Source organism: Rhamphochromis longiceps, linkage group LG11 (assembly GCF_057381845.1).
Source record: "Rhamphochromis longiceps isolate RC_006_pf linkage group LG11, R_longiceps_female_GT1.1, whole genome shotgun sequence".
Taxonomy (NCBI): Eukaryota; Metazoa; Chordata; class Actinopteri; order Cichliformes; family Cichlidae; genus Rhamphochromis; species Rhamphochromis longiceps.
The window spans coordinates 10,394,791-10,419,085 of record NC_140567.1 but is presented as its reverse complement, the minus strand read 5'-3'; the positions used below and the strand labels follow the sequence as shown (position 1 = coordinate 10,419,085).

Here is a 24,295-nt window from a genome sequence, read left to right as displayed (position 1 = left end):
ACAATAAAATACCACCATAGTATGTTAAATGTGTGGATTTTTAAGACCCCAAGATTAGTGTACAATATAAGGCGGTTTTACTCTCCTGTGCCATTTTTCTTCATGTGACAAAATAAATAGGGGGATAGTGTAGTTCTCCAAAATCTGGATCTCATATGCAGAAAGATTTGGGGTCCCTTGATGCAGGCGTGGACACGTAGGGCCCCTCTCCTCCTGTCAATGAGCCCTGCCAGCTGCAGCCATGTTGTAAAGGATCAGGCTCCTCCAGCAGCAGCAGCAGCAGAGGCAGCAGCAGTGCTAACAGCTAGCGTCAGTGGACACCGACTACCGGGCACGGCGCTGTTGTGGACAAAAACAGACAGGGGAGAGGGACCTGGAGCACAGAGACATCCATCTAGCCGGTTTCTATTATCAGTGGATGTGCTAATAAAATTCAGACGCGCTGGCTGGATAAGGTGTCCGGTTACGGAAAGTAGGTGCGGTCGGGCTCCAGGGCTGAAGCGGGTGAGTATTGATCCCTCTTGGGGGCGAACTGAGTGGGAATAGCCCTGGGTTAGCTTAGCTAGCTTAGCATTAAAGGGGGGTAACATACACACACACAGACAATGGGGGTTAACGACAATGCACTTAGGTGTGGGTGTGTTTTTAGGAGCTGGCATGAGGGTTTAGAGTGAATTAGCTGATGTGAATTACAAGTCGTTTTATACACGGCGGAGTAATTTGTATTCCTAACAGACAGACAGTGGTGCAGTGGCCGAAACCACCCCTCTGTGTTTCTCCGGTGGGTGCAAAGGTCCAAACCAGGCAGGATTTCTGTCATGCGGAGTAACAACGCCTTTGCAAAACAGCTATGTTTTGTTGAGCAGTGAGTGGCTCACACTGAGACTTATCTTTTGCAGGCAATGGTTTGGAGACAAAAGGGGGAGACAGCCTTTACTTAAACCTGAATGTCTCAAGTGTTTTGGGGGCTGTTTGCTGCCTTGTCAACCTCAATATTGCACACTGATCACTGAACTAGGCCGATTGAAATGGATTAATATTTGAGCAGATCCTGTGGGGTTTTTTGTGTGTTTTTTAGGGCCACAAATCATTCGTGAGCGTGCTTGATGGGATTAAACAGAAATCTATGCATAATGGTAAACCTGACAGAATTAAACCTGGTTCACAGCTTAGTGCCCAGCAGCTCTGTGGTTGAAGGTTTGTCAGTTATTTGCTTTTTTTGATTTCAGGGTTTTTTTTTAATCCAAGCTGCCCTGATTTGTCTCCTACAGATGTCTGTTTTCCTGATGCTTTGCCGTCTTGTTTCCTGCCTTTATGTGGCTGTTACCACAGATCACATCCCTGCAAACATCCTCTAGCAGCAAAAACCACTGGGTCAGGAAACCAAAGTGTGTTCGCAGATATTATGATCTGATCATGGACAAAATAACCATGCTTGACATGGAATATACTTCTCTCCTGAAAAAGGGATATGACCACTTTTTTTTTTCTTAGTGAATTATCAAGAAATGTCAGTTTCTGGTACAATTTCCCTTCCAGCGGATGCCTTTCTGTGTAGATACTATTAAAGCACTCATTAATGTTTGCTCGAGTGCACATCCCACCAGTGCAGCAGTTGATGTTTTTCACTTCTCTGTTTTTGACTGCATATCAAGCACATTTTTCATTATTCTGAAAAATTGTGCACATGTGATGATCGTGCATGAGTTTTTATTTGTAGAAGTGATGCTTGAAAGGGAAAGGAATGGCTTTGTTTCCGTGTCTGCTGCTTGGTCTCCTCACCTTTTCTCTTGTTACTTCCACTGAGATGAAGATGCATGAATGGGGAAACAACAATTCGGATATTGGATTGATTTTTTTCCCTTATCCCTTTCTTTAGTGATGATGGGTCTCACAAATTCGACAGGCAGAATGGTGGGATATGATGGGAGAGTTAGTTGGGGAAAGAATGAGAATCAAGCATTTAGAAGGAGGAGGCAACAGTTTGGAAATGAAACTCAGCCCCCCAGGTGTGTCAGTCCTAAACATTCAGTGGGCGGGTGTTTTCACTCTCCTATAAGTGACAGCATACAGTACAACTAGGAAGTGCAGAGAGAGAGGAGAGGAACGCACAGACATTCATGATTTAGCGGTGGACCGGGCCTCTGCGTACTGACTGCCAACATGCAGTTCTGGGATTTCCTGGGTTGCACCAATGGAGGTATGTATGTGTGCGGTTATACTGATGGCTTTGTGAATCTTCTTGCCGTTGATTGGATCGGTGTGTGCTCTGTGCGAGGCAGGTAGAGAGGGTCTGGCAGGCAGAAAGCTGGAAAGGAATTTGTTCTGTGCACTGCTGTGCAAGCAGTTGCATGTGAAAAACCTCACAGACAGGTAAAGAGTGGAACACAAACAAACAAGATTAGGGGACTGATAAGGTGTCGGCCCATTGTGTTTTATTTGTTAAACCTGGTTGGTTCCTTCTCATTTTTTTAGATTAAGTGGCAGAGATCTGTTTGTTTGTAGCTTTAAGCCTAAATTAAAAAATCTTTTTCTTATTTTGCTGACTCGACGTAACTTATGAATCATAGCGTGACTGTGCGCTGTCCTGTCTGCACGAAGCGTGTTTAAACTTTTCTTGGGAACAACTCTGAAACCCCCTCAGCTTGACGTTCGATTATAACAAAAACTGCTGTGATTATAGTTCCTAAACGTTGCTCTCATAGTTTAGAGGAACTGGCACCTATGTCAATGAAATCCAAAAGCTAAACAGGAGTAGGTTTAACTCTTAGCGAGATGATCACATGTAACCCTGACTTTTCTTTTCTTTTTTAAATCCTAACCAGCTTTTCCTAAGTTAAAACTGTATCTAAGTCTTTATTCATACAGACAGCTTTTTAAGGTGGTTTAAAAAGCATATTGGAGTCCAAGCTTGTAGTCTTCTTTGTTCAGCCACATTTGGTTATACTTGCACCGCAAAGAGTTAAACATCAGATTTCTTGTTTTGTCCAACAACTGCCCACAGTTATCAAATGTCCCTTTTTTCTTGTTCAGAGGACTGTAAGTAGCTGAACAGTTTTTCATATTGCCTTTATAGCTGAAAATCAGATTGTCCCTACGCCTATAGAAAAAAGGGAATTCAGTGTGTTTGTTTCTGCAATATTAGCTTACATATAAAACACAAACACACCCGTAGAATCTATAAAGGATATAAAACTCCAGCTTATGATCTCAGTTAAGTTGTGTTGTCTCATGTCTTGCCTTAAATGTGGTTACTTTATTGTGCTGCATTGAATTCCAGGACACTTCGAGCTCCAACACCCATCCTGTGCCCCAGGCCATGTTTTCTGCTATTGCGCCAATAACTATAACTAAGATACCTGATGGCTTGTGTCATATTTTTCACGCTTACAATCATAAATAAAAAGTAGCTTTTGCTTTAAACGCTTCCTTAGCTGAAGCAGCTATCCATAAACTTTCCAAGTTTGTAAAGTGACAGATTAAACATGAGGTCATAGGATATACAATATGCTTAACTGTAGCCATATAGACGTTTAATTTCTGCTACAAATTTTGGAGGACAGTGTTACAGTTGGTTTGTTGAAGTTGTTGTCATATTTTCAGGTAATACAGAAGGAGGCTGTCTTGAAAGATCAGTGACTGTATGACTGGAAGCGAGCGCTCATGTGTCACCATCAGTCTGCCCTTATTTGCATCCACAGCTCACTGTTTTGCTTAAGTTATTCCATGTCGGTCATCACTGACTGCCTGTGAGACGTTCAAATCAATTTCAGGGCCTCATTCTAACATAATTTTGCTGTTTAGCTTTCATAGTTTTAAAGCCTCTTCTAAGGAAATGTATACGCAGTGCATCTGACTATCGCCTGTATCTGACAGCGCTTTTCTTTAGGTAATTAATAGGTAATTATTTAGATAATTATTTTTCAATTACAGTTTTGCCTTCCTAACATTATACAAACAAGAATAATTATAATGAAGATAAAATTCCTGTTTCTTCTGCGTTCTGTTTTGCAGTCGTACATTTGTTTTGTTGTAAATACAACACATTCCTTTCCTGTACAGCTGTGGCTTTTGCCCCCATCTAAACTCAGACTCACTGTGGCAGGTTTAGATCAATCCACATGAATATTTTAGAAATTCAAGAAGGTCCACTGTGAAGATATTTTCACACACAAAAAAGTTTAACAGTTACGTTATTCCAAAATCCATTACCTATCATATCATTATTAGCAAAGTGGTTATGATCATGATTTTTCATTTCTTTCTTTTTTTTGCCATAGTTGGGTAGTTCTCAGTTTGCTGAACAAGTATGGCCTGTTTCAAAGGGTTGCCAGCAGAAAGCCACTTCTCACTAAAAAGAACATGGCAGCACAGCTTCAGTTTGCAAAGTTGCATCTGAGCAAACTGCAAGACTTCTGTAGATGTTTGGCCAGAGTGCACAGCACCATGTTTGGCGAAACAGAAACACACCATTCTAGAGCAAACACTTCATAGCAACTGTCATCAAGATGGTGGAGTCGTGATGATGGCGGCCACAGCACCTGGACATCTTGCAGTCATTGAGTTGAGCGTGAGCTCCTCTGTATATCAAAGTATTCTGAAGTCAAATGTGAGGTTGCCTGACTGACACCTGAAGCTTGCCTGAAACTGGGTCATGCAAAAGGACAATGATCCCTAACACAACACCAAATCTATAACAATGGCTGAAAAAGAAAAGAATTAAGGTGTTGCAAAGCTTAGAGCTGTAAACAAATGCAAATAAATAAATAAATGCCAATTAACCTCAAATGAACTGAAGTAACATGGTACAAACTACTGATTCATGGGATGTATTTATTTTTTTCACTGTGAAAACTTTCACATGACTCTATGCCATCAGGATGTCTTGCAAACGTGCAGTATTAGACTGAAATGGCAAAGACTAAATGGGAAATCAAACTGAACATTTTAGAAAGAATTACATGACAGTCAGTTAGTATCCATATCTGTGTTCAGTCCAGAATCAGTCCAGACTGCTATGTTATAATATGTTAAAAGTCAAGTCCTTCACCTCACACTGACTTGTATAAAAAGGTGTGAGATGATTAGCAAATATATATTTATAGAAGAGATTAAAAAAGGTATGCCATTGACATTACAGATTAATGTTTCCGCTTATAAGCTTGTGTAAGAAAATGAAATGAACCTCAAGTGTTTTGAAACTAGGTTTGATATAGTCATCTGTGATCGGTCACCTTGGCTGTGAAGGTTCTTGGCTCATAGGTCTATTTAATGCTAGACAGTATTTTTTTTTTTTTTTATAGAGTAAATGGATTGGGAGGTATTTTATGTAATACATATATTAGATCAAACGTTTTGGGTAACTAATCCCTTTTTCTCAGTTCCTGAAAGTATTCTAAGATGAGAAGGTTCTGCTAGACCCCGGTGCTGCTGTGGTTTGGTTTAATGTGTTTATAAATGTTAACTTTGGGGCAGTGTACTGCACACTGAGGTAGAGCCATAAAATGGCTTATAAACGAAAGAAACTATAAATCTATTAAATCGGTGGAAAACCTGCAAGAACAGGAGGGAATAAAGTGGGTATCTGAGAGAGCATACTGCACACATGCCTCGTAAAATCACAGATTTGAATAAAATAAATAATAAAGAAAACAATGTGATCTGAAATTTAATCATTAATTTGTTCAGCCAGAGAGAAGACATGATCCAACTTCACAAGGCGCTGACTGGTTTCAAAAAATAAACCTGTCTCACCAGTCACTTTATTAGGTACACCTGTTCAACTTCTTGTTAATACAAATAACTAATTAGCCAATCAGATAGAAGTAAGTTAGATAAGTAAGTAAGATAGAAGATGACCTGCTGAAGTTCAAATTGAGCCTCAGAATGAGGAAGAAAAGTGATTTTAAGTGACTTTGAACATGGCATGGTTTTTTACACAACACATCAAACGTAGATACAGATTAGCTTCAGCAGCAGATGACCACACCAGCCGAAGTAACCTATGAATTGAGGTTACCGTTGCACAGGTTCTCCAAAATTGGAAAACGGATAATTATAAAAACATTGTCTGATCTGATGAGTCTTGATTTCTGCTGTGATGCATGAATGATCGACCAACAGGCATTGATCCACTGTGTGAGTTGTTTGAAAATATTTTGGTAGCCTTGGAGCAAAAACCACAGCCTACCTGGATATCGCTGCTCACCATGTCCACCTCTTTATGGCCACAGTGTGCCCATCATCTGATGGATACCTCCAGCAGTGTAACACACCATGTCACAATGCTCAGATAATCTTAGACTGGCTTCTTGAACAAGACAGAGTTCTAAAATGTTTCCAAATGGCCTATCTGGAGCATCTTTGCAATGTGGTGGAACGGGACATTCCTGCCATCTTCAGAAGTTTTCTGATGACTCTGCGGTGGTTGGATGCATCAGCAGGGATGATGAGACAGAGTACCGGGCTGTGGTCGACTCCTTTGTCACGTGGTGTGAGCAGAATCATCTGCAGCTCAACGTGGCAAAGACCAAGGAACTGATCGTGGACTTCAGGAAGACCAGGAAACACTTGACCCCTGTTTCAATCCAGGGGGTCAGTGTTGACATTGTGGAGGACTATAAATACCTTGGAGTACACATTGACAATAAACTGGACTGGGCTAAAAACACCACAGCACTTTACAGGAAGGGCCAGAGTCGTCTCTATTTTTTGAGGCGACTGAGGTCCTTCAACATCTGCCAGAAAATGCTGAGGATTTTCTATGAGTCTGTGGTGGCCAGTGCGATCCTCTATGCTGTTGCATGCTGGGGGAGCAGGCTGAGGGTCGCAGATGCCAACAGACTTAATAAACTGATCCGTAAGGCCAGCAATGTTGTGGGGATGGAGCTGGACTCCCTCAAGGTGGTGTCGGAGAGGCGGATGCTGTCCAAGATAAAGACAATGTTGGATAACACCTCCCACCCACTCCATGACATGTTGGTCAGTCACAGGAGCTCGTTCAGTGAGAGACTGAGATTACCGAAAAGCACCACTGAACGACACAGGAAATCATTCCTGCCTGTGGCCATCTCCCTGTACAACGCATCCACTTAACACACTGTTTGCTGCTACAACTACACATGTTTCTTTTCCAAATATTTATTTATAAGTGACTTATGTATGTATGTATGTATATATATGTATATATTGTACTATTCTTAGTTAGCGTATTGTCTGTCTTGTCTTAATGTTGGTTTAAAATGGAGCACTGTAACAAAAAATAATTTCCCCCAGGGATCAATAAAGTATTCTGATTCTGATTCTGATTCTGATCCTATCGTGGATGTGCAGCCAACAGTTGTACGGTTACCATCTGATGATGTCGTGCCAATGTGGCCAAAATCTCAGAGGAATGTTTTCAGCGCCTTGTTGGATGCAATGAAGAATTCAGGCAATTCTAAATAAAAAAGTAAAAGGAATCCAACCTACTACTGACAGGATATACCTAATACCTAGTTCTTTAAAGGTCCATTTGAGTTTAAGTTGTAATGTCTTCAGGTTCTTATTTTTGTTTTTCTTCTCTAATGTTATAGCGGTAAAAATGTAATTAAATAAAGTCCTAAGAATTTTTTTGATTCTTCTGCTGAATTGAGTTCGTCTGACTGCACTGGAAAGTGTAGCAGTGAACATATTAGCTGCTTACTTTTGGCTGCTCCCTTATTCACAAGGGGCTGATTAATTTGGCAGCTTTTTCTTCTTATTATTTCTAACACTCGATGACCTTCCTGATGGGGAACAGAGAGATCTATAGAACCAGCTATATATTGCTGATTAGGTGAATACATAAACCACTATACTGAAACTACTCTGGCTTCTGTTGGTCTGTGTATTGTGAGTAGGCTATAAAGGCTACTACACAAGTGTTTCAGGTGAAGAAAACTTAAGCTTTGTATCATCAGCAAATCTTCATTTTTTCTGCTTAACATTAAAAATCCAGATGTGAAAAACTGCTCTGGTGTAAATGAGAACTTCCCTTCCTTGTGGTCTCAATACTGCAATAAACCTTTTTTTTTTTTTATAGCTGCTACGTACAGGGACAACTACCTCATTAAAGCCTTAGCTGCCACTGTGGTGACTGCTCTGATGCTGCACTCAGTTCTGTTCCCTGCTATTCTGTTGTACTGTGTTCTGACAGGCTGATCAGTGCAAAAGGCTGTTGTTGTTTTCATGATGAGAATGGAGTTGTGCAATGCCCTTAGCATGGTGTCAACTGGTGTAGCCTCTGCGATTTACAGCCAGAGGCAATAGCTTTTTCACTCTGAGTGGGAAAGCAAAAGAATAGGGGCCGAGAGCATGAGGGAGCAAATATGACAGAGTAGGAAGGAGAAGCGCTGAAGTGTGTTTATGCAACTGAAAATGTCTTCAGCGGCTCTATTGACAGATGTATCCTCTCTAACAGGCTCTAGTCTGGGGACATTATTTGTGGATTTTAAAAGTTTGATTTGGATTTAAATCATTTCTCATGACAAAGACAAGTCTGTTGAACTACATATGAAGATGTTTTGTGTCTGTGTTGTACTAATGTTGCCATGCATACGGTAAATGTTTAAAATATGTGCAGCTGTATTTATCACATTTTAAAGAGCAGTGGCGGTTTGGGATATTACTCTTTGATGTATATTTTTAAATGTCAAGAAACATTTCGATACATCCTTAATCCTTTGGTGTTCTTTGCTGAATGTACTGCCAGTTCTAGCTTTAAATTGCCGACAATCCTCCATGTTGCATTTATCGGTATTGAATATTACACTCGGTGTGAGGTACAGCGGAGAATAATGCCAGGATTGGAGTTGTGCTGCTTTTTGTAACAGCATGCTACTTGTAGCCAGCGCTTTGGACTCAACTCTGTCAGGAACAAACAGGATTATGTGTTTACAGGAAATTACTGTGTGTAAAGTGGTAGAGCATACTCTGAGCATCAGTGAACCAATGAGAAGTAATAAAAACACACCATAAAATGTAACTTATTGGAATCCACGCACGGTAAGTTATTACACGGTATCCATTCATCCATCCATCCTATTTTCTGCCCTTTAACTGGTGACAAGCGCAGGAGGACATTGAGGTGTTCCCAAGCCAGCCGAGAGTATGTCCTAGAACTGTATGAGAGACTCCTTTTAGTAGGACATGCCGAAAACACCCCATCTGTGATGCCCTTTTCAGATGCCCGATGTGGAAAAGAAGCGGTTCTGCACTGAGCCCCTCCCGAATGATTAAATCCCCTACCTTGTCCTAAAGGGAGAGCACAACGTTATTTCAGCGGAAGCTCATTTTCACCGCCTGTGTCCCTAATCTCATTCTTTCAGTCTCTACCTAGAACTTGTGGCCGTAGGTGAGGTAAGGGAACATAGACCGATAAATCGACAGCTTCACTTTCACACCCAGCTCTGTCTTCACCACGGCAGATTAGTAAAGCATCTGCATCGCTGCCAATCCACACTGATCCATCTATCATTCTCCCACTCCACTCTCCTCTCACTTGTGAAAGAGACCCCAATAAACTTCTCCATTTGGGAGAGCAGCTCTATGACCTGGAAAGGGAACTCCACGCCCTTTCTGGCTGAAAACCGTGGCTCGAGACTTGGAGGTGCTAACTCTCCTTCCCACCATTTCACACTCGACTGCAAACTACCCCAGTGTGAGCCAGAGGTAGATGTCTGATGAAGCCAAAAGATCTACATAATCCACAAAAGGTATTCCTGAGGCCACCAAAGCATTCTGCCACTGTATAGCAGTACAGTACATGCTATACTGCAGTTTTATTTATGTCAGAATTGTGAGTAAGCGCAGTTTACTAAAGATCTTAGCTTTAATACCACAGATTGTATTCAAATGATAGATTAAATAGTAAAGCCAGCACTGAAAAGCCTCAGGAGGTGACTCTAGTGGAAAAACAAGTCAGGCTTTATAGAAGTAGGTGGGAAAAACAACTCTGGCTTCCCTGATGTTTGACCTCAGTAAACACTTTCCTAATTAGTTTATGTTTGCAATTGCTAGGCTCAGGTCTTATTAAATAAAAGATGATGCTTATTTGGTAAATTATGGTGTTTATCAGAGATAAAAAGAATAATCAGGCAGGATATGCTTTAGGGTGAGCCTGCTTTGTATGAGTGTAGTCTTAAATTTCCAGTTTTAAAACTGCGCGATTGTGACAGTGGAAGGCTTCAGGGCTTCAAAATGAGACTTCATGAACTTATGGCTATATCTACCACGTTCTATATACAGTGTATTATTAGTGTTGCATTTATTTAATTTTGAAATATTTTGTTGTAAAACAGTTATGTTGTCTGACAGCATATTGCAAGAAGATATTCACACATGTTCCAGTACCAAATTCATACTAATTACATTAAGTTCTTATCACAGTATTACATGTTGTTTGTTGCCTATTGAAAATGAACTTATTTGTCTTCTGCTAATAGCAGACAGTGTTTGCATCTGTCTTTGAATGAAACTCTAAAATTATGCCTTTTCTGTTACCAGTCTCTTACACTTATTCTATCTCGTCTCAGGTGTTCACTGAGAAGCCGTACCAACCAAAAATGATTTAGCTGTTTTCCATCTGTGGCCACTTCATCTAATTCCTTTGTGCAACTGATAAAAATAAAAAATATTTAGCTTGTACACAGCCTAAAGTGAGTCCTTAATATTGAATCAGTGCACACCTCCAGCTTAAAAATGATTATTAATGAAGCCAACAATTACTCATCCCAGTCTAATTGGTTATAGCTTTATTAAATGCAGGTTGGTGACGTGCTTCTCAACACAATTTTCTAGAGAGACTGTAACACAGTACATACCTGAACCCTGATGTGCTTCAAGTTGATACAAAGTAACATAAAACTGTACGGAACTAGGACTAACCTTTTTTTTCCCTACACGTATTATAAAGACAAAGCCTCAGCATCCTTATTAGCACCACAGCCTGTTGTCTGTTGCTTAGTAACCGATGTCAGCTTAGCTTCAGAGTGTTGGACATTTCTGCATAATGTTCAGTTTGGTTTCATTGTTGTATGAGAATCTAGAGAGTGAAAGTATGGGAGAGAGGAGCGTTAGGCAGAGAGGTCAGGGGACAGATTGAGATTTGAATGTGAGCTGGAGGTGAAGCTGTTATAGCATGACGGCGCAGATATATTCTGCCAAGTCATGATTCTCGCCTCGCTCCATCCGTCTGGAACGCAGCTCACATCAAATCCTCTTCATTCATCACTGCTGCTGTGTGCTCAGTGCTGACAAACGTGTAAAGAAGTGAAGTGATGAGCATGATTAGAAATTCATTTTTGTGTGTTCAGAATTAAAATGGGAATTTTATTCAGTTAAATTGGGACTTTTGGAGTAGTCAGCATCCTCTCTGGTGAAACCTTTGGTAGTAATGTTATCTGTTGTTTTATTTTTTACCTGTCAAGCTCTTATTAAGTCTTCTTTGTCTCTTAATTTATTTTTCTTTACTCTGCTGTACAGTACCTCTGAAATGTTAAAGTAGTTTCAAGTTATCCATGCATGAAAAATCATCTTCTGTCAGGTACTGAATGAGATGCAGAGAAAAATGGCTTTAAAATGTGCTAATTTTGTGGTTTTGGTCACAGACAAGTTTTAGAGAATATCTACCCCATTTACAGCTGAGTGCTGTAGCGAGAATAACGCAGGATGTAAGTCACTGAGTCGTTTTCACAAATTTATCAATTAAGACTTTTTTTTTCTCCCTCTTTCTTTTCGCAGACATTTCCAGAATATCATACTATGCCGGTGAGTACAATTTGAGTTGTTTTCAATATATGAAGGTATTATGTCTATTTTCTATCAACTAATGATAGGAATTAAAAAACTATTGAGTTTAGTTGAGTTTAGGAATCAATTCTGTGAAAGTTAAAAAAAAATTGTAATATCAAGGTATTGTCAAATTTCCTAGATGTGTATTTTTTTAAATACATACTCGTGTTCTATCAAAAAAAAGTAAAATCGTGGAGCCCTTTCTTTATTAACTTTCTAGCTTTTTATTTCACAAACTGGTGAGCAAATTAGTGTTTGTCGCCCTGCTCAGCTGTGATGTAGCATATGCTGCTGGAAAAACTATGACATGATTTGTAAATTACTCTAAACATCTTTTTCTGTTCTGTAGAAGATATTTTCATACTGGTGTATGTTGGTAAGGATTTACCATTATTTGGCTAAAATATATCAGCAGGCTTTATTTTAAACATTGTTTAAATCATGTAAAATGTTTAAAGCCAGTATAAACAATGCAGGCTAATATGTGAAGTATACAGTACATGAATGGTTATATCAGCTTTATTTTGAATATACTTTCCTTTTGCAACCTTTTTGTTGAATAAAAGTGGATATTGTACATAGTTTGGTTTAGAGCACTTGTACAGAGGTGCTGTTCTGCTTTTTCCTTTTTATTTTTAAATCAGATGTTATTTGATATTATCGCAGACTTAAACAAGGCCAGTGTTACTGAGAGCGGTTTGAAGTTGAGCGGAATAATTTTAAAGGTATAGATGAGACATTTTATAGCCCTTAGCACCAGTATCTCTCCATAGCTGTTGCTAGGTAACTGTTGATCCTACTGTATGTCTACAGGCAGGATGCTGAATATTCTGAGCTGAGAAAGACCAAAACAAAATTTACATTTCTTAACTCTGGGAGTTCTCTAATGCCAAAGTTGAAGTTGGCACAAACCTGTAATCACATGAAGCTTCCTCAGTTTGCTGGAAAACGACAACAATAAACCATCCAGCGTGCAGACTGGCAGAATGTAACCTTTGTGGCTGATAATGGCACAGGGTAAACTTCCTCTATAACACCTTCTGGACACAGTTTCTGTCCTGTAACAGTCAAATAGTGATATGATGCAAAAAACATAAAACAGAAAGATCCCGAGTCATTTCTTTGCAGTAGCAGCATTACACTTTCTCCTCTCTGTTTGCACAGCATGTATCCAGAGCCAAGTTTTAGAAATGCACTCACCGGCCACTGCATTAGTTATGCACACATTGCTAGTGCTGGCTAGGACCTCCTTTCGCTTCCAGAATTGGCTTAATTTGTGTCATAGATTCAACAAGGTGCTGGAAACATTCCTCTGAGATTTTGGTTCATAATGGCGCAGTGGCTGCAGACATCTATGGTGTGAATATTCCATTCTAGTACATCTCAACGATACTCTATTGGGTTAAGATCTGGTGACTGTGGTGGCCAGTGAACTTCTGTTATGGAGAAATCAGTTTGAGATGATTTGAGCTTTGTGATGTCTTAATCTGAGGAAGCAGCCATCAGAAGATGGGTACACTGTGGTCATAAAGGGATGCACATGGTCAGCAGCAATTCTCAGGTCGGATGTGGTTTTTAAACATTGCTCAGTTGGTACGACAAACATTACTGTGCACCACAACCAGCAGCCTGAACCTGTGATACACGGCAGGATGGATGTCTGCTTTTATGCTGGGTACGCCAAATTTTGACCTAGCCGTCTGAATATTGCATCAAAAATAGAGGCTCGTCAGTTCAGACAATTCTTTTTCCATTATTCTGTTATTTAATTTGGTGAGCGAGAGTGAATTGTAGCTTCAGTTTCCTGTTCTTAGCTGATACGAGTGGCATTCAATGTGGGCTTCCTCTTCCATCCTGGTGCACAGTTTGAACTTCATAGCCTCTGTTGACATTACATTAATTAAGAGTCTTAATCAGGTATACCTAATAAAGTGGCGAATTTATTGTAATAATTTTATTTTCTGAATATTAAACACAAAAAGTTGCCTTTTTGATATATTTGCAGAATTAACTAACTAAAAATGTTTGTGCTATTCTATTTGGTTTACTTTTTTGTTCAATAAAAAAGTAAAGTAGACATCCTAGCATTTAAACACGTTTCCTGTGTGGCTGGGCATACTCGGTGAGTAATTGCTTGCAGCGCTTAGCCACTAGAAGCTTAGCTGTAAAGTGTTCACAACATCTTGTGCGCTGTCACATTAGAGGGATTGAATGTTGGAGTGCTTTGCTGCCAGTGAAGCTCGCAGGCTGCAGGAGCAGGTGAAGTATGTGTGGAGAGGAGGAGAGCGTGGACAGAGGGCAGTGTAGACCTGCTGAGGGCTGCAGAGTCAAAAGGGGGAGGGATGGTGTAGAGAAATGTAGACAAACAAATGTCGTAAGTGGTAGGAGAGTGGAATGTGTGTTTTCAGTGGCTAATCACTAATCTTGGTAAAACCGTGGGTGTGTGTGTGACAGGTTTGTGTGTTCATATAATTGTTTATTAAAGTCACCGGGTCCTTTTTAGCATTCTGTCCAATCAGCGCACCTACTTTCCACTGCATCAAGTCTCATTTACAATGTTTATATCTATCTTTCTTCCTGCTTCTGTTCCGTGTGCCCCCCCCCCCCCCCCCCCCTTCTGCCTTACACACACGCACACCTCTGCAAACACACCAACATCCCCCTCCCCTCCATGGTTGTGCCTGTTAGCAATCCGAGCAGCTTTTTCGCAGCGTGGTCGCAGCAGCTTAAACCTAAAACACAGCAGAGGAGAAACACTTGGCTCACAGACGCGCACTCTCACTTTTTGCTGACACTCACATGCAGTCACTTTGATTTCATATTTCCTATGCATTTCGCTCTCTCTCGCTCTCTCAGACGCGCACACACACATATGGGAACTCTAATACACCCTTTTTGGCTTACACTCAGTCTGATCTTCATGCTTTTCGGTGCACTCATTTTGACTCCCTAAAGATTTTGCTGGATGAGCAGTCTGTGTGTGCGCGTGCGTGTGTTTGGGTGTATCTGTGTATGTCTGAGAGGTTGGAAGTTATGTTGTAACTGCTCTCGCTTCTTTTCCGCCGCCACAGAAGAAAGACTAAGCAACACGCCGCTGCCTGACTTCGAAATGGATTTACAGCATCAAACCTGCTCTTGCTAAATATTTTTCCCTTTTTTTTTTTAGTCCTGCTTCCATCCTGCTCTTCTTTTTTTTTTTCTTTTCTTCATTCACTTATGTCCCGCTCTAGCGTCAGATACCTGCTCTGACCTGGTTAACTCCTGCTGGCTCTGAGCATTGTGGGAAAGCTTTGGAGGACGTGAGGCTCAGCTTCTCCCTGAGGTTTCTCTGCTTCTCTTTCATCATTCCGCTCGCTTCATTTCTTCTCTTTTTTTCCCCATCTCAAAATGTTCTTTTCCACTCATCTTTAATTCTAACTGTATCTCATTTTTCTAATTTTTATTTCTTTCAGCTTTATGTCTTTGCTCTTTCTTTATCCCCCTTGCTTCAGTCACTCTTATTTTCCTCTCCCTCACTAGGCTCATTTTCTGTGCCCTACATTTTTGTGTCTTTTTCACTGATGCCTGTTTCTCTGGTCTCCTTGCTGTGATCTGCGTTGCCATCCCCTCTGGACAGCATTGTGGATTTACAGAACAGAACTGCTACCTTCCTTTGGAAAATGATCGCTTGATGTGATTTTATGGAGTCCTACGTATCCAGTGAGCGCTGTCACTTTTATTTTGTATCCTGGAAATTTGACGTGTAATGCCAAACCCCGGTGGCTGAAGATTTATGGCTGCAGGAAAGAAACCTTTGAGTTTATTATCAAGGATTGATATATTGGATCACTAACTCCCTACCGATGACCTGAATTTGATATTTTGTGGGAATTTATTGGCCTACAAGATGGCCTAATAGGGAAGGAAATCATCAGTCATGAGAATCTTTTTCTGGAAGCTTCCAGTGAAGTGTCCTTGAGCAAATTACTGAATTATCTCTACCCTCAGAGGCTCAGTCTCCTTGGGGTGAAAGAGCTTCCTGACAGAGGATCGTTACATATTACGTTGCAAAATTTTCTGTGTGAAAGGACATGGCAAGAGTCAGACCGGCTGATTACTAAGACCAGGAATCCAAGTTGATGACTCCTGAAGTGGAGTAATGTTTCAAAAAGCTGTGGAGAAATGAGTTGCAGTCTTGTGATTGGAGCTTGGATTTTCTCACCAAATATTAGACATGAAATATTTATAAATTAGATTATTATGCACAAGAAGCCCTGATGGACCTCTGTGTCAGTATTATTTAAAAGCTATTGGATCTTCTCTATCAGCTGCACTTTTAGTCTAATGTAGTGACTGCTACAGCATAGACAGCAAGCCAGCCAGTGTTTTCTCTGTTTGATGTGTCGTCAGTACAAAAGATATTTGACACTCTTTATTTCCTCCTATTAGTTTATTTCCTTTACTGGCATTACTTTCAATTCTGGGATGCTAATTGATTTTTTTTTTTTTTTACTACGATATTTTTTTTTTACAATCAATAAGCTTTTTACCAAAAAGACTCCAGTCACCAGCACAACAAATTCCCACTGTTTTTCACATCTTGTTGATTTTTTTTTTTTTCAACGGGTGTCTTCAGATTTATCTACCTGGAATCTTTTTTTAAAATTGTTGCATAAAGCCCAATGAGGAATTGCCCCTAGTCATAGGCTCTATGCTGTTTTTAGGGCCCAGTAGTTTTGTCTGGGCCCCGTGGCCACACCTGGAATTGCTCCCCCTACAGTACAAATGGAGAGCAGCGGCTGCATCCCTCTCTGCTGGACCAAGGGGGGGTGCATTTATGCACAGCACCCCTTACCAAGTAGGTATTAAGAAGCATCAGTAGAGAAATTGGAGATGTATACTATGCATTGTCTAGTTAGTACTTTCTGCTGTTTATTTCACTTAATTCTCGCTCTTTATGACTATAACATTAAATCCATAATAATTGGTGATGCAGTATCTTGAAGGCAGTGCACTGTTCTTTCATTAGGTGCACATATGGTAAATGATTGTGTTTGCCAGTGGATATAGGTATCCTGAACAAGATGAATTGTACTTTTCATCACGCTGAGCTTTGGGTGTTTTCACAGTATGCTACAGGCATAATGATCTGTACTGTTTCTGTTTGCTGTCAGAATTTGTTACATGTCAGGTCCAGTTGCAACAATGGCTGAACTTAACTTAGTTAGTTGCCGACGCTGTCTAATAAGAGTGTATGTCAGTCCATGTTTACAGCACTTGAGTCAAACCTCGGTTGCTGTATTTGTACTTGCAAGACACAACAAGTTGCTCCTGATGCACTGATTGGAGTGTGAGTGTTAGATAGAAACAGATTAAAAAACGTGCTTATGTGAATGAGACATGTTGTATAAAGTGCTTTTAGTGTTAAAGTAGTATATATGGTTGCTTTTTTGTCAGTATTAAACTGTTGAAATATTTGCAACTAATGTTTAGCCTTCACATGTCTGCTCCTCAGTCTAATATAGATTATGCGTATCCTTTGAAGTAGCGAGAGAAATACGTGGAGAGGGGGGAAGCAGAGGAAATTGAAGATGAGAGGGAGGAAGGAGGAGAGGTGGTTCAATAGGACAGGAGGATCAAATGGACTTGTGAAGGCAGTGGCTAAAAGGTCTGTAAGTATGTGAGAAGAGAGAAGGGATGTGTTTAAGAGGATGAGAAGAAAAGAGCAGATGAAGAGTGAAAGCATGGGGAAAGAAGCTTTTGGGAGTTTTGATACATGAGAAATGGAAGTAAACGGAAAAAATTGTGACATTTTCAGAAAGATAGGCTTGATGTGAGAGATGTGAACAAGTGAGGAGGAAGAAAAGAGAAAGGCAATGGTACAGAGATGGCGATGGCAAGCCACTGCTGCCAAGCCTCTGCTTCCCCAGGGTTGTGCTAACCCCAGTAACCCAGATACCCGTTAGAAAAGGAGATAAACCATCCTCCAGCTGCTGCTGCTGTGGGACTGAGCTCAACTCCAGCCTTCTGTGGTTCAACAGGCTTACTGTCAGTCAGTGGAGCCCCACTGAGAGCGCGGGCAGTGGGTCTGGAAGCTGCCCGCACCCCTCCTGGCTGTCTACTTGGCCTAGTTGATTTGATTCATGTCTTCACGCTTGTGTGTGTGTGGGAGGGCTTGCATGTGGGAATTTAGTGCAATTGCACTGAGCAGAGATTGGTGGAAATGAGAGATGATGTCATTTACCTTATGTTGTGTAGGGCACCTATTTTAAAACAGTTATTAATTTGCATTTAGAGCCATACGTGTTATAAAGTGCCCTAATTGTCACTGAGTGAGTGTGTATGTATATACGTGTGTGTGTGTGTGCATGCGTGTGCTAATATAATTATTGTAACAATACATTATAGTATTTTTTTCCAACCTATCGTGCATTATATACGTCTTCTCATACTAAATTTCCTACTTACATGTGATGTAAGAGTATGAGGATTATAAAGTGGCTGTATGTCTGCACTGAAATGAAGGTATGCTTACTTCTCTAACAGGATTTAGCAAAGCTGTATGTAGTATTTAGGTTATCGGTGCATGTAGGTGATTTTTGCTCCTGTGTTTTATGTGTTACGATGCTCGAATACTTAATATCTAATCTGACTACCGGCTGACCAAGTGAAAGCAGCAGACCGCAGACTTTGGTTTGTGATTCTGTAGCTAAAATGCTGCAGTTGCTTACATGTAAAAAGAATTCGCAGTCAAAATAATGCCCCCAATACATTTTTTAACATGTCCCTCTGAGACAAGGCATGAAAGCTGGAGCTAGTGCTGTTAAAACAACTGAAGATAATCTGGGCAGCTGCATCTGCAACTCTTTCTGCGCTCACAGTCTGTACAGGGGTTTGCACTAAGAGTGTTTTTAGTGTATATTTACCACAACTAAAAATACAAAAGACATTGCTTTGCTCACCCAGTTACACAATATCCAACCAAAGGGGAAAGAAAAAACCCCAGCAAACCATTCTAATGCGATTTCAGTCAGTGAACATGCACAGTAAACTAAACTGAGAAGATTCATATGCCAAAAGCATTTCATGAGCAATGTCAGCAAATGGTTTGTCATACCTGTACTTTAAAGTGCTGGGTTGATACTTTACAAGGAATGGTTCAGAAAGCCTGGAATTTTGAAGCATAAAGCAGAGCTGATTTGCATATATCGCCTTATGAAACTTGAAATTTCAGCTGCTGTCAGAGTAACAGTGGAGGGATTATAAATGTTCTTTGCTGCAAAAACTCACTAATATATTTATTATGTGCAACGAAATGTTTTACCTTTAACTTATCTCATCAAATAAATTCAGCAGTTATTGAAAAGAAGGTGGTATTATTAATGGGATTATTGAGGATTGTGACAGGCCATGTAATAATCCTAATACCAGAAGTAAAATTATAATTGGATGATGACAGTAAGAGGGGCATTTATAATCTAATCTACTAATCTACTTTATTCGTGTCTTGAGGATTTGTTGGTTGACCATTTCACACTGACCTATATGTATTACAAGGACACAATGAGCATTTTCGCTATTCAGAATATAACCTCGTACAGCATGATGTAATCTAGGTAGCATATCAGTTTTGGGACTTCTTTGGTCACTGAAAGGTTGATTTTAATACCACCAATATGGAAAGAATGTGTGCAAAAGAAAATACAGCAATCTTCTGAGCGAACAGAGGTTATCCTTGAGCAAATAAAGCCCCAATCATTGAAAAATGATTTTTAAAAAAACACAAATTTTAACACAAAAAAGCCAATTTTCTTTAGCTGTGGTAAACCCTGGATTCACAGTGAGGGAAGAATAAATGTTTCTATCCAGCTGCAGGTCAAACAGGTTAAGTGCTGAAACGTCTTGCATCTCCATCATTCAGTCTCCATAAGTCTGTCTCTGCTTCGGTTCTTATCGATAGGAAATAATCTGCCTGTGATCCAGCATCTGGTAGATGTTAATGATACAGATCACTTTCACATTTTGTCAAAGATTACACTTTAAATACTGGAAATGAGCCGTGAAGTAATTTTGATTCGCACCACTTGTGCCTAATTTGTTGATGACTGTGATTTCTGATAGCCAGAAATCACAGTCAGCTGAAGGCAGTCCTTGCAGTGGTGATGACTCGACAAAACCCTGCGGGGATGTCCAGGAAGTGAGAGTGTGACACAGGAAGCATCGGGGGGTGGGGGTGTCATGCACAAAAATACAGTCGAACGAGAAACAAATCGGCAACTAATAAAAAAGGATATTGGGTGAAAGAAGAGTGAGAGACAATAACTTGTTTACTTTTGTTTATTAGACAAGCCAGCATTTTTATTGTAGCCTGGTTTATTACTGTGTCTGCCTCCTTTTGATAATAAAGTTTATTATTGTGCTCATATTGTCATTTTGAATTTGGAAACGGGAAATCTGCATTGTGATATTCTGCGATTTATATATTGGTATCAGGGCAGCTATTGTTAACTTTGGATAAATCTATAGTTAAAATCCTTGAAAAACATCTTTTTTTTCTAATGTTTGTCATTAGAAATGGGACTTAAGGAAAAATGATGGTTACTGTCTGGATCGTGATCGTGTAGAATGAGCTGTCAATGCTGAGATATTGAAACTCAATTTGGTGCACCACTACTTGAGAAATCTTCTGTAAAATGAGCCAAAGCCATTTTTAGCTGGCACCAGTTTTTCCAGAACCGTTTAATTATCCTCATACAGCTTTTAGATTTTAAGAAACACCACAATAGAGACGGCAGCTTAGCATAGACTCCATCCATGCTATGCTGCAGGTGGGACTGAATGACCAAGCCACTTGCAGTCAGTCAGTCTAAAAGCTGTCCGCCTGGTTGATTTAGCAGTTGTCCTCTATAGCTGCCTAATTTCCCCCTGGTTGAGAATTTTTTTAGTAGAAATGTTTATGTGAAGAACTGTGACTTCATTAGCTCCAACTCTAAATCCAAATTCCAAAGTTTCCTTTTCATTTAATGTGTGCAGTGCTTTCTTCATTCATATGATAACCAACTTCGTTTTAAATCAGAATACCAGTTCATTTGAGTACTGTGTTGCTGTCTTCTTTTCAGAATATGATGGCCAGTTAGCCCTAGCAGGAGCATCCGAGTCAGGCATGGCATCGTCTTCCTACTTGGAACCCAACATCAACCACCCGTCTGCGGGTGGTTGCGGGGTTAAATCCCGGTCTGGAATGCCTGGTGTACCCAGCACCAGTGGCTCTGCTGGAGGTCTAGAGAGACCCCCGGGCTCCATGGACCGCGTTCTTAAGATCTTCCATTACTTTGAGACAAACAGCGAACCATGTACATGGGCTAGCAATATCAGGCACGGAGATGCTACAGACGTCAGGGTAACGTGCACACGTTTCTTACCTGCATAGTTCGGTATTGTTGTTATTTCCCTGATTTTCGCTTTTCTTTTTCTTCATCAAACCATTTGTTTCCACAGGGTGTAATCCAGAAGATAGCAGAGATCCACAAACTGCGCTGTGTTGCCTCTTTAGGTCTCCGCCTGACCCACTTGCGCTCGGACGCTCTCCATTGGTTACACCCTGATTTAGGTGTGTCTCATGTGAGGGAGAAATATGAAAAACAGCACCCGCAAGAAGAGTGGAGGTAAAACTATGAGATTCTGTGTTTTGTGCTTAGCTCCCACTGCTCATTCGGACTATTCTAACTTTTTTTTTTTTTAACAAATACTATAGAGTAAAATTTAAATATACATAAGCAAGAGCCATTTTATTAATTTTATTTATTTTTGGCCTTTATTCAATAGAGACAGTGTAGATAGACAGGAAAGCAGGGAGGGAGAGAGAGGGCAAGACAAAGTGCAGCAGGTCGGACTCAAACCCAGCCCTACTGCTTTGCAGCCACACAGCATATGGTCACCTGCCCACCCACTGAGGATGGTGCTCCATGGTGGATCAATATCTAACAGTGCTTTTCTTCAGTCATCTTTCCATGAACACCACTGGTTGAAATGGAGCTTCAAACCATGACAGAGCTTTAAACATGTTTCACTGGTTGGCTGTAAACAGTCACTGTCATACCTCTCTCCTCATCTCATCTGTACACACTGACAACAAATTTGGATTCATCACTTCATATGATAATTGCCGCTGATTTTCAGTTGAGATGTGTCAAGTCTTTCGTTTCTTAAGGAAATGCTTTTAGATATTGTTCATTTGCTTCTTTTGGCATTCACTTTTCCCGTTTCCTCAAAATTTTTTAAGGGCAAACTGCACACCGTGCTAAGATATTCAGAGTTTGTTAACAACGTAACTGCTTGAATCCGCTCCAGTTTCTATTCAGCAGCTCTGCTCAGAGCAGTGTGATGACACATTTCTAAGTTAACCCAAGCATGTTTTTTTTCTGCATAACGTTTAGTATTTATCTATCCATATTGTACAGCCTGTACAGTGACTCCAATATACCTGTGATTGACCAGTAATGTCAGTCTTGCATGAGGATATATTGATCAATGGATACCTAAAGTAGCACCAGTACTCACTTGTGGTTGAAAGTATCTCTGTTGTTTAAGCTTGTCTATAAATATGCATAGGTTTAATAAGTAGCTACCTTCCTTCTTTAATGTTGTGATAATGTCAGAAACCAAAGTAAAATGACACCACCTCGTCTCTGACGGGAGTTATTGCAATAAACAGCTGCAACTGACTGCTGCAAACACATGGGCTCCAATAAATCACTTAATGGTAAACTAGGCACTGCACCTTAAAATCACTATTTAAACTACTTATACAAGCAGTAAAAAAAGGAAAAACTTAACTTAAATTGGGCTGTTAAAGGTGAATTTGTTGCATGCAGTGAGGATATGTTTTTGGCACTCGTGGTTTCCTAGTATTATATTAAAATGAATAAAGTTTTATTCTTCTCATTTATTTGATGCACCTGCCTAACATTTTGGTCTCTGTGTCGCTGCTTATTTGAGGACATCTCTGTCCAATTATAGCCTGGATTCAAACTATGCTGGTGCTGGGTGGATGATGTAGATATTGTTACTAACTCTCCTTAAGACTCAGTCCTTTGTCCTGCTGTGATGTGTTACACCCACTCATTAAATTTAAATGAATTCAACAAGAACGAGTTGTTCACACTGCTGACATACAGCAGAGGAGCTCCGCCAGTTGTTGCAGTTCTGCCTTGGAGGGCGGCAGAGCTGCAAGCCCACAGGAGTTTCTGCTGCCGAGCTATTGTTAGAACAGCAGCAGTGGCCCAGGGGATGAACCGACTATCTCACTCCTTTCTCACTCCCTGTGCGATTTATCTCATTCTCTCTCTTACATTCAGTCACTGTTCACTCTCATCCTTCACATCGTTCCCCTCTTTTCTATTAAACACACCATTTTATCTCCTCTGTCATATTCCCTTTTTGTTATAGAACAAACATGTTTTATTCATTCAGTCCTCAGCCTTGATTTTCTTTGCTACCTAACCACAGTCCTGTAACATCAGAGCAGTTTGGAGCTCATTACTCTCCTGACCCACTTCTCTCCCCTGTAGTCACTGCAATATGTCACTCATTAGATAATATATCACTATAAACAATGATGGCCCATCTGGGTGCTTCTGTGACATAGCTATTGGCAAGTGTAACTGCAGGAAGCTCATTATTCTTTATGGTCATACGAGTCCACGAGACATAATGTAGTGAGTACAGAAGGCTACATATTTCAAATATGAGACTCAGTTTTAAGCACATGTTGGCAAACAGCCATCCTGTTGAAGTGACGGAGACTGAGAAAAGCAAGCAAGCTACCAGATGCATCAGTGCTGCTTTGTCACTGACATATACTTTAACCTCTCCATCTTCACAGAAAGCAGAATTTCTAATTCAAAACGCTCTATCATCAGGCAATACTCAAGTTCATTTTGATGGCATGAAACATAATGCAAAATATGCATTTTTTTTTTTTTAGATATTTCTGCATTATCCCTGAAAAAAATCTTCAGATTCTTTGAAAGCCCATTGATGAATATAACAGTTGTAATTAACTTCACCGTAAGGTACATTATAAAACGTTGGTGTTTATCAGTTAGTAAAACCACAGCAGTTTCCAAGTCAACAGATATTAGTCAATTAGAGACAAACCGCTGTTAAATTGCTAGCCTCAATCTGTCACAGTAGATGTCATGTGACATGTTAAGTTCCTCATTTTTAAAATTTTAAACTGTATGCTTTGAAATCAGTGCGTCTTTTTAATCAAGTAATATCGCTTTAATGATCCTGTAGTTTGTCCAGACACACTTTTTTTTTTAAGTGTGTGTGTGTGTGTGTGTGTGTGTGTGTGTGTGTGTGTGTGTGTGTGTGTGTGTGTGTGTGTGTGTGTGTGTGTGTGTGTGTGTGTGTGTGTGTGTGTGTGTGTGAGAGAGAGAGAGCTTATTCCTTCTGTTTTTAGTCCTCAGGCAACTATTGAGCTTGGATACTGCACATTTTT

The 24,295-nt window shown here is 40.2% G+C and overlaps 2 protein-coding genes across 7 annotated transcripts in view; one reads left to right on the top strand and one right to left on the bottom strand.

Annotated features, from left to right (window-relative positions):
* The window catches only part of LOC146658581 (protein tyrosine phosphatase type IVA 3), a 164,806-nt gene that overhangs the window by 28,978 nt on the left and 111,533 nt on the right, over positions 1-24,295 (bottom strand). The window lies entirely within an intron of this gene.
* The window catches only part of LOC146658589 (focal adhesion kinase 1-like), a 64,070-nt gene continuing 40,027 nt past the window's right edge, over positions 253-24,295 (top strand). The window contains exons 1-4 of one of the 6 annotated variants that reach the window (XM_085422259.1): positions 253-504; positions 11,761-11,787; positions 20,910-21,190; positions 21,289-21,455. In XM_085422259.1, the coding sequence (XP_085278385.1) occupies positions 20,954-21,190; positions 21,289-21,455 (404 nt within the window). In that variant the 5' untranslated portion in view covers positions 253-504; positions 11,761-11,787; positions 20,910-20,953. Of the gene's footprint in view, positions 505-1,735; positions 2,201-11,760; positions 11,788-20,909; positions 21,191-21,288; positions 21,456-24,295 lie in introns of those variants that run through there. The other 5 variants (XM_085422257.1, XM_085422261.1, XM_085422258.1 and 2 more) reach the window with 5 other exon arrangements.